General features: G+C 55.3%; 1 protein-coding gene across 10 annotated transcripts in view; it reads left to right on the forward strand.

Moving 5' to 3' along the window:
- The window catches only part of SULT4A1 (sulfotransferase family 4A member 1), a 34,991-nt gene extending 30,115 nt beyond the window's left edge, over positions 1-4,876 (forward strand). For 2 of the 10 annotated variants that reach the window (XR_006886199.1, XR_006886206.1), the window contains exons 6-8: positions 730-868; positions 1,564-3,133; positions 3,286-3,419. Coding sequence is in view for 2 of the 10 variants with exons in the window: in XM_046646664.1 (XP_046502620.1) it covers positions 730-868; positions 990-1,120 (270 nt within the window). In the remaining 8 variants the exon portion in view is untranslated. Of the gene's footprint in view, positions 1-729; positions 869-989; positions 3,134-3,285 lie in introns of those variants that run through there. The other 8 variants (XR_006886204.1, XR_006886203.1, XR_006886202.1 and 5 more) reach the window with 8 other exon arrangements.
- The last annotated feature ends 4,842 nt before the right edge of the window (positions 4,877-9,718 follow it).

Genomic DNA, 9,718 nt, shown 5'->3' on the forward strand with positions numbered 1-9,718 from the left:
TCCTCCTAATGTCTGACCCTGACACTGCCCGTGTTTGGGGACTGCCTCGTGACAGCTCAGGGTTCTTGGCAGAGCATTTGGGCTTACACAGATTGAGAATATGAGGTGCCCTCATATTTCCCAGGGAGGGTGTGGCGGCAGGAGGGGCTATGCATGGTGAGCAGGTGTGCATGGTCCTCTCCTGAGGCTGTCACGAATGGAGTGATAGGGCCCAGAGTTGGCTGTGTGTCCCCCGGCCACGTGTAACTGAGTCTTGCTTCAGATCACGTCAGTTCCTCCTGCCAGTGAGGCGGGCGCAGCCCTGGGGCCTCTCGGGGTCACCAGGGGCCTCCTTGCTCCCCCAGGTGCCAGTCCATATTCCAGCCAAGGTGTGGAAAGAAGGGGAAGAAGAGAGCAAGCTGGGTCTTGCTCCTGGCACAGTTCCAAAGTGAATGTTTCCTTCTTGGTGCTGGTTTAAAGTGCCCACAACTATATCAAGAGCTTACGTCTGCTTCTGGCTTCCCCAGAGGACCTGGGTTTGAGTTCCAGATCTGCCACTTGAATGCTGAGTGCCCTTGGGCACTCTCCTAACCTCTGGGTTTTATTTCCAGACAGGGCCAGTGTCAGGCTTGCCTTGAGGTCTGAGTATGGCATTGTACACACAGCACCTTGTGGTGTCCAGGCCAAAGTCATCAGCCAGTAAAGGCGCCAGCTGTGACGGGCTCGCCTGTTCTCTTTCTTGTCTTTTAGGACCTGGTGACGATGGTGGAGCAGCTGGCCAGGTTCCTCGGGGTGTCCTGCGACAAGGCCCAGCTGGAGTCCCTGATCGAGCACTGCCACCAGCTGGTGGACCAGTGCTGCAACGCCGAGGCTCTGCCTGTGGGCCGGGGTACGCGCCCCTGGCCACCTCCCTTTGCCTCTGCCCAGGGACCCGGGGCCCCCGTTCCTCTCCCTGCAGTGTCTGTTGTCCCCTAGTCTGTGTTCCACTGCCCTGTGTCTTGTTTCTCCAGAGCCCTCTGCTCTGCGAGGGGCACAGAGGTCTTCTGGAGGCTGGTGCCTGTGTGGAGCAGTGGCGTGCCCTCCCCCCGGTATTGGCACTGTAACCATGCAGATGGGGGATTGTGGAGAGCTCAGGCATTGAAAGCCCCTGACCCCCAGGGTGGTGGCTGTGGCCTTATAAGCCACCCTCTTGTAAGTATGAACTTCCTGTGACGCTTGGTGCTCTAGACCTGAAGTTGGTTCCCTGCTGTGTGGATTTGGAGCTTCCCCAGGTGATGAGAATGTTCCAGGGGAGGCCCAGAGCCGAAGGATCCTGCAGCAGATCTCAGATACAGGGGAGACTCCCGGGTGGGCTAGGGCAGCTGGGCTGCGTCCTGGGTGCCTCAGGTCAGTCCTCTGAGCTCCTCCAGCTTTCTGTTCTTCCCCTGAAAAGGGCTGAAAGTCAAGTGGAAGGTGCCTTCCTGTGAAGGCAAAGCAGTCGACTCTTCTAGGAGGAAGATAGCTGAACCCAAAGTACCTTGTGATTTAATTTCCTGGCTGCATCTTCACAATGTTTCTTATTTAAATTTATTTGCTCCTTTTCAGTTTTGTTTTCTCTGTCTTTTGTTGTCCTCGGATGTGAGCTTCTCCCCGACACCCCTGCGGTTCGTTTGTGTGGTAAGGGGCGTCCTGAGCGTCCTGCGGTAGCGCCGTGGGCTCCTTCTGACGTGTCTGCTTTATCATTGTTTCTCTTGGTTTCGCTTCATTTCAGTTTCGGTTTTGTTTTCTTTTAGCACATTGCCTCTTTGCTCAGAAGACCTCCTTGCGTTGGTGAGGATGCAGGGGCTTGAGTAGCCAGCTGCATTGCTTAAATTTGATTCATGTCCCAGCATAAATTGCACTGTCTTGATTCCAAATCCTAAACCAGGTGGGTGACTCCTTTGATGAGCTCTCAGCTGCCTCAGCTGAGAAAAATAATCATGAAAAAATATATTTATAGTGTGCTTGGTCTAGAAGCTTCTAATTTTGTCCCTTAAGTATCATTAGAGGGTAGCAAGAACAATTCTCCTTGTTTTTTTTTTCTCTCCAACACTGACATATAATTTTTCATTATCAAAGAGGAAATCCTTGCGCTGGGTGTATCAGCGCAGCACTCGCAGGGTGGTAATTTTATACCTGAGGTCCTGCCAGGACAAGGACGACTGTTACTAACGGAGCAGTGAAGGGTGTTTGCTGGAGACGGTCGGAGCTCTGGTCGCAGAGATGCTGACGGTGAAAAGAATCCTAAATGAGCATTTCAGCGCCCCAGGTGGTTCCTGAAAACCTCGGGCAGCCCTCGGGGGGACGTGTTCACAGCTCCCGCAGGTGGGAGAGCAGAAGCCTGCTGCTGCCTCTTCATGGTCGCCACTTGTGTTTGACCAGACTGGCTGAAGGTTTTGTAGTTAACGAGGAAAGAGGGCTCAGTGGCTTTTGGGGTCATTTTGAGCGCCCTCTTTTTCCCTGAGCCTTCGTAAGTGAACGGTGGACCTGTGCCTGCACATTAGCCTGCAGGCTCCGTGCTCCTTCACTTCTGCCAGGAAGGGTCTCATTTTCTGACCAAGCCTCCCTGTGCTGTCACTGTGCCAGCAGCGGGGATCACCCGTGACTTGCGTCGGTGTGCAGTCCCGGAGTCCTGCCACGGCCACGTTGGGCATCTGGTCGTGAAGGCTCCTTTACACCGTGACCATTTTATTCCCTTTAACTTTCTCCCCATGTTGCATGGGCAGGCTTCCCGAAATCTTCGCCCTGGACCTGCTCAGGAGGCTTCCTACTCGCCATAAAATGTTCTGCCTTTTTGGCTGATTTTTTTTCCTTTTTGAATTCTCCAGAAGCAAATGCCGCCTTGGTGGAGCTGTTGCGCTGTGAGTGAGTGGTGGTGTCCCAGAGGACCCAGATCCACATGATGCTCAGAGCCATAGACCCGTTGCCCAGACGCTGTCTGTCCTCCGGGCCTGTGAGCCACCCGCTGTGTGCCTTGTGCTGGGGACTCAGCCGTGCCCCAGAGTTTGTCCCGCGTGGGACAAGGGGTGAAGGCCCTCCTCGCGGCCTCAGCTCTGTGCATTCGTGGTGCTGGCCTCACCACGCAGGAAAGGGCATGAGGACAGCTCGACTCAGGAAGCGGGTTCAGCTCGTCTAGGTCAGATGGCCTGTCCTGCCCCGTAGGCAAAGTTCACGGGGTCCAGGAATAGGTCTAGCGCCTCCCAGATCCGTTTCCCAAGCTCCCTTTGGTTCCGTAGGTGGCCTGGCAGCAAGTGAAGGCAGCACATGGCGCTCTTGTCTGTGTTTCAGGAAGAGTGGGGCTGTGGAAGGACATCTTCACCGTCTCCATGAACGAGAAGTTTGACCTGGTGTATAAACAGAAGATGGGGAAGTGCGACCTCATGTTTGACTTCTATTTATAATGACGCCAACAGCGAACCTGCATGCTCAGTACCCGCCACTCCACCAGCGCACGTCCTGTAGGCACTCATCTCTCATGCGCGGGACAAACTCTGGAAGCCGTCCGTGTAAGACCCGGGGGAGGGGGGACCCGGAGGAGCTGGAGGAAGGGGGATGGTTTCCTTTCCAGAGCAGCTGTCCCGGCTCTGGGATTTGACGTCTCTCCGTGTCTGGTTACAAACATGATAAAGATTGAGTCCTGACGGCCTGTACCATAGTCTAGAGTCTGTGACATCTGCGGCTAGAGTGTCTGCTTGTACTCCCCCACATTAGTCACTGTATTTTATAGAGCTTTTCACTGGAAATCTAAATAAATGTCAGTAAACCAAATAAATGTTCATTTCCGAGGGGACTCAGGAGCGAGCCACACCCGACTGGTAGAAAGATCTCAGGGTTGACTCTTTACTTTTCTATCTTTATTCTGAGAGGCACAGCCATGCCCGGCTCACCTGGTTCTGAGATGCAGGTGAGGACAGAGGAGGGGCTCAGGTGTGGGAGGAACTCATTCCTTCCCCTGGGGCTCAGTTTTCTGCCCTCCCGGAAATCCAGCAGAAGCTGGCCACCGGGGCATTCCCACAAGGAGGCCCCACTGCTGGAGGCTTCCCGCGGGCGGCTCCAAAGGCCCGACACAGAGGAGCCTGTGGAACATTCCACGAGGGAACCGGCCGGGCGAGGCCAGCAGCCGGGAGTTGGCCACGGCCACCGGAGAACCCGCCACAGAGACACTGAATACTCGGAGTCGGAGTCTTACTCCACGGCCTTGCCTTTGTTCCCTGAAGCAGACGGCTGCTCGTGCCGGCGAGCTGGCGAGTAAATTTCTAGGATTCCTGGGTCTGTAGCTGTCGTCGAGTGGTCTGCTGTACCCAAGGCGCTCAGCTGTGGGAGAAGGATCAGCAAGCTGGACGCCCTGTGTCCCTCAGGCTGGCTGGCAGGCTCGCCCCGTCGCTGTCCACCCTGTCCCTCAGTCCCTCAGTGTGTCTGAGGGAGGAGGTGGTGTCTTTGTTGCCTTGCCGCTGCCTTCGTTTTCTGGCCCATGTTTGGCTGGAGGAGTGACAGACGGCCGGGCAGCGGCAGGGTGGGACGCCAGCTTGTGTGCATGTGGCCCCGTGGTGGGATGGGTTGTCTCGGTTATTTGTGTGTCTGGGCCATGCCCAGTGGTGCTCAGAGGGGTCACTGCTGTGTGAGCGGCTCTGTTCCTTCTTGCTGTCCTGGGAGCGGTGTGGACGTACTCTCATGGGCGGTTTGTAAAGGAGAGCAACGTGAACAGGGCAGGTGGGCTGTGGCAATTCATGGTGGGTTGGCAGCTCCTTTTCTGTGTATCTAGGAGGGAGGCTGCTTTCTGTGAAATTTCTTTTCTATTTTTCTATTTTTAGTACTGTATGGATATTACTGAGCACCACACACAGTCCTTCTGTGCTTGCTTGCATCTTTAATAAACTCACGTCCCATGCTTTGTGTCGAGCGTGTGCTGACAGGCGGAGAGGGGCCACGTGGTCCCCTCAGCATCTAAGGGCAACAGGAGTGTGACCCCGCTGACGCCCCGTCCCTGGGGCTGACTGCACGGGGTCCCAGGCGCACGTTGGGTTTGTCTCTTTCACTCAGATTCAGACGTTCCAAGGGCCGAATTCCCCTCCCGCTTGAGAACTGTGATAGGCTGCACTGGGAGGAAGGATGGGGAGAAGGAGAGAAGCGTGGGGGAGCTTTCGGTGCGGCTGGGGTCCCAGCTTCCCCGTGGGGTCCGGAGGTGTGGGGATGTGGAGCTGCCTGACCGCCTTGGCCGCTGCCTTCCACCGTCTGCCTTCCCCCTTCCTTGTGGAGGGCAAGTCCAGGACCCTGCTCTACCTGAGAAACCTTGGGCTTTCTGGAAAATCAGGTTTGTCTTCAAATGGCGTAGTTCTCCTAGAGCTCAGCTGAAATCCCAGAATTTGTTTTGGTGTCTGGAACGACCCTGGACCTCGGGTTAGTTTAGTGGGATGTCCAGTCTGCTGTGTTCCGGAGGGTCTGCTCCTGGTCATTCACGAATCACCTCAAATAAAGCAGGCAATACGTGGGATGTCAGTGGGTGGAGGGGCCGGGCAGGGCAACGCGTGCACACTGCTGATGGGCTGAGGCCCCTCCGCTCTGCTGGGCCGACGTCCCCCCTCTTTTTATGGACTTGTTCACACAGTGAGCACGTGAGCACCCATGACGCCCTGGGTGCCACTGTGGGCCCTGGGGTGGCAGAGAAGGGCCCAGCCTCCAGGATGGTTACAACCTGGTGGGGAGACGACACCATCGCAAGACCTGAGGTGAATTCAGGCTCCAGAGGACCGGAAACGTGCCCGTGAAGGGCAGGCCAGCAAGGAGACCAGGAATTGAGGGACCCAGACCTGGATCCGTCTAGGGGAGAGCTGCGCAGTGGGCGGAGGGGCGCAGGGTGTACCAGGGGTGCGGGAGGCAGGGACCCAGGCTTGGAGGGTCTCCTGGTCGGTCACAAGAGTTTGGATTTAGTCCTAAGAAATAGGAACTACAGGAGGCTTTAATAAGAGGAATGCTGCCTGGTTTGCGCTTTTAAAAGCCCCCCCCGCTGTGGCGCTGTGCCTGGATTGCTGGGGAGGGGTGGGGCGAAAGAAACTTTCCTGGCTGCTTGATTCACTCACTCCTCAAGGGGAGGGGAGGGGGCTGCGTTAGGACATGTCCAAGGTGCCCTCTGACCCAACAGCCTGCTTCCAAGTGCTCACGGGCCATGTGTGCTGGGACTGAGTTTGATCGGCGGTCCCTGCCTGTGCACACGGAGCTGAGACCAGGGGAAACTCACTCAAGGCAAAAGGTGCTCTGCCACCTACGAGGAGGGCCTGTTTGGAGAATGGGGTGCCCGGGTGGAACAGCATCGGGGGGCAAGTGGATTTGAGGGGTGCCAGGAGGGCGAGGAATGCTTGGACAGACAGAGAAGGTGAGAGAGGCTCGGGCCCATTGCTAGTGTCATGACAACTGCTGCAGGATTCCCAAATGCCAGGTCTTCCCGTGCGCCTGCGGTTGCCTGGCCTTTTGACTTCACAGACCAGTAAGATTCCAGAAATTATTCTGGGGACCAGCCTGGAGTTTTACTTGCAAACAGTAGTGTTCAGCTACAGTTCCTCACCAGACTGGGTCCACACAGTGCTCTCTTCCTGGCTCTGACGTCTGTACCAGTTGAGCATGTCATTTGTTTCCCTCCATGTGCCCAGTTTCTTCCTCCGAGAGAGGACCGGGAATGCCTTCCTAGCACAGGTTCGGTGGCCCTCCCACCTAAGGAGGTAAGTCACTTAATTTCTCCCGTCCAGTGTCATAGTTTACACAATGGAGATGATCTTTATCCTGCTCACTTCATAGGATGCTTGTAACAACAAGAGTGAAGTGGCTTTGAAAGCATAAATAAAATTCACAGATATGTCGTCTCTACCCAGCGCTGCTGGCACGTGTCCCCTAGTGGCCGACTTCCTCAGTGCACAGCTGAGAGGTCCTCGGTCCCTGATGTCGCCCTCAGCATGGGATACAGGCAAGACTTGAAGGCCCTGTCCCGGGAGGTCCCAAGGATGGTGTAGTTTCACCGCCTTTCTGAGTGGGGTTGCTGCTGTTTGTAGCGTGCAGCAGCATCTTCCACTCTTTGTTGTAGGACGAGCATTTTCGGACTGGGATGGCACGTTGGCCAGATGGTCCAGCCTTAGCCAGCCGAGGAATGCCCTCTGACATCCTGGCAGCTGGACCTCCAGTCCCTGGCAAGCTCACCACCTCCGGAGACAGCCATCCCGTTGCTCTCCAGCCACTTCTTCAGGCCCCGCCCTAGCTTCAGCCCAAGGCTGCCCTCACCTCTGGCCCCCTTGCCTGGGACGCCCAGCCCTGCCTTGACCTGGTGAAATCCCCACTCTGCTCCCAGGCCTCCCCTGCTTCCGTCTCTTATCCAGCCTGCCTCCCTGCTCTGCACTTGTCTCCCTGCGGATAGTGACATCCTGAAAGCAGGGCCGAGCTGTGTCAGCCTTTTCCTCCTCGGAATTTGGCGTGTAATTAGCGCCTGATAATTGCTGAATGAGTGGTGCCTTTCCTTGTTAGAGTGGGTTTCGTTTTTTCTGAAAACCATCTACCCTGGAGCTTCCTTGTGTGCCCTTGGAGGCTGTACCTTCCCAGCAAGACCCAGGCAGGGACCACTCTGCCTCCGCCCCTCCTTCCACACCTCTCATTCTTACTGTGCCCTGGTCGTGCCCTTCCCCTCCTCTGGAACGCCCTTCCTGACAGTCGCTGGCTTCCCAGATTGAGGCGTAACTGTGGGATAGGCTGTTTCTGGTGCCATCTCCTGTATCCCAAAGCCCAGCCACAGGGTGCCCATGAGAACCCCCCACATCCTTCACTGGGCATGCTCATCCTCTCCCTCCGTCTCTGTCCTCTGCGTTTATGAGCATCTGCTCAGTAGTGCCTTGTGCTGGGTCCAGGAGACACATTTTCCACAACTTTCCCCTTCAAGTGTAGCTCCCCGCTGTTCTGTTCCCTCGGGACTGTTCTCATTTGTTACCCAGACACATGTGAAAAGAGGCCTGTAGGGGATCCGAGGACCTGGGTTCTAAAGTCCTGGTTTTGTCTTTGGTTGGCTGTGTGACCAGGCAAGCCACCTGCCGTCTCTGAGCCTTAGTCTCTGTGTCTGTCAAATGGCTAGTTTGCGCTAGTCAGTCTGTAAGATTTCTTCTGCTTGTTAAAGTCTCCAGTATATGACTCAGCAAGCTTCCTAGTGTCTCCAGTGGAACACTGCTGGGGCCCAGTGAAATGCACACCTCTGCGACAAGTGGACACAAAAGGAGTGGTGCAGAGAGCCAGCACTGCGGAGGGTCAAAGCGAGGAGAGCAGGGAAACTGCTTCATGTAAGAACCAGGGTGTGAGCTGTGGCTGGAAACAGTGGGATGTCGATAGGACAGGGGCCAGAGAGGGGTGTGCCGGGTTGGAAGAAACGGGGTACCCTAAAATGAGCCAGGCCCCCGGTTCTCACTGCAGCTCTGCCCCTCTTAGTGGGACCACAGAGGAAGCCCCTTTTCATCTAGTGAAGAAGTCTCAGACCAGGGGTCTTGAAATTCAGCCAGCGTGAAGATTCTGACTCTTCAGAGGTCAGACTGTCAGCCTCGGCTGGAGAGGCTCTGATGAGTGCGGGAGGCCGTGAGTTTTCAGCCGGTGATGGACTTTGCCAGGAAGGGCAAAGAGAATGAGTTCCAGAAGCACCTGTCACACAGCTTGGGCCCACAACCACCATCTCCAAGGCGTGCTGAGCTTTTGCCAAATCTAGACATCAAATGACAATTTGATTCTCACACTTGGATCCCTGTGAGCTAGTTGGCACCGCATGTCTGAGCTGCAGCCCCTAAATCTGTCCCCTCACCGTTGACGAAGGAGTCTGTGCTCTATTAAAGGCGTTCTTTAAAAACTAGAGAATGTTAAATGTGTTTAAAATAGAAAAACCAACCAGAAAATGCATCTTACCCTCTTTAAAGATGTCGTCTTTACATATACCCGGGGTGGGAATACGGGCACCAGCTGGGAACGGAAGTCTTAAAATATTGCAAAGGAGGCTGTCTCTGCAGGAGCAGTCCCAGCAGGGCCAACAAGACTCTCCGGTCTTACCCATCCTCAAAAAACTTAAAGGAGTTGGTTCAAATCTTTTTTTTCCTATTGTTCCTCTTAGTTCTCCCCTTTACAATCCATAGGACATACAATTTTCAGAAAAAATATTTTTAACCCAAATACAGTTGGTAGCTTGGAGCCCATCTCACTCTGCTCTGGGCTCCACTCAGGCTGTTCCCTTGGCCTGGATTGCCATTCCCTGACTTAACCCGTGTCACACTGATTTAGGCTTTGATTTCATGGTCTACTCCAAGAACCCCCTGGCGTCTCCCTCCAACTCCCACTGTGCTGGGGGTGGGGCAGCTACTGCGCCTTTCAGAACACATCCCAGACCCAGTGACCGTCCGCTTCCCGAGGCTAGGGCCATGTCTCTCACTTTCCTTGGTGTCAAGAAGTTAGCTCATAAGAGATGGTCAGGGCAGTGTTGGTGATCCGGACATTCCCACTGTCTGCTGAATTCAGCTTTACCTGCTCATCTCAACGGTCCCAGAGTCTGAGCACATCGTTGATGACTCGTCACATGGGCCCTCTCTGGCCCGGCCACCCTGCTCACTCCGAGGCCCTGACCTCCATGCCTAACATCCTCTTCCCCACCTTCGGTGGGCCATTTTGCCCTCTTGGAGAGCCTTCCTTGCTGTTTCTAAGTGCTGCCAATTCAGGTGCA

The sequence above is a fragment of the Equus quagga genome, chromosome 19, assembly GCF_021613505.1.
Source record: "Equus quagga isolate Etosha38 chromosome 19, UCLA_HA_Equagga_1.0, whole genome shotgun sequence".
Classification (NCBI taxonomy): domain Eukaryota; kingdom Metazoa; phylum Chordata; class Mammalia; order Perissodactyla; family Equidae; genus Equus; species Equus quagga.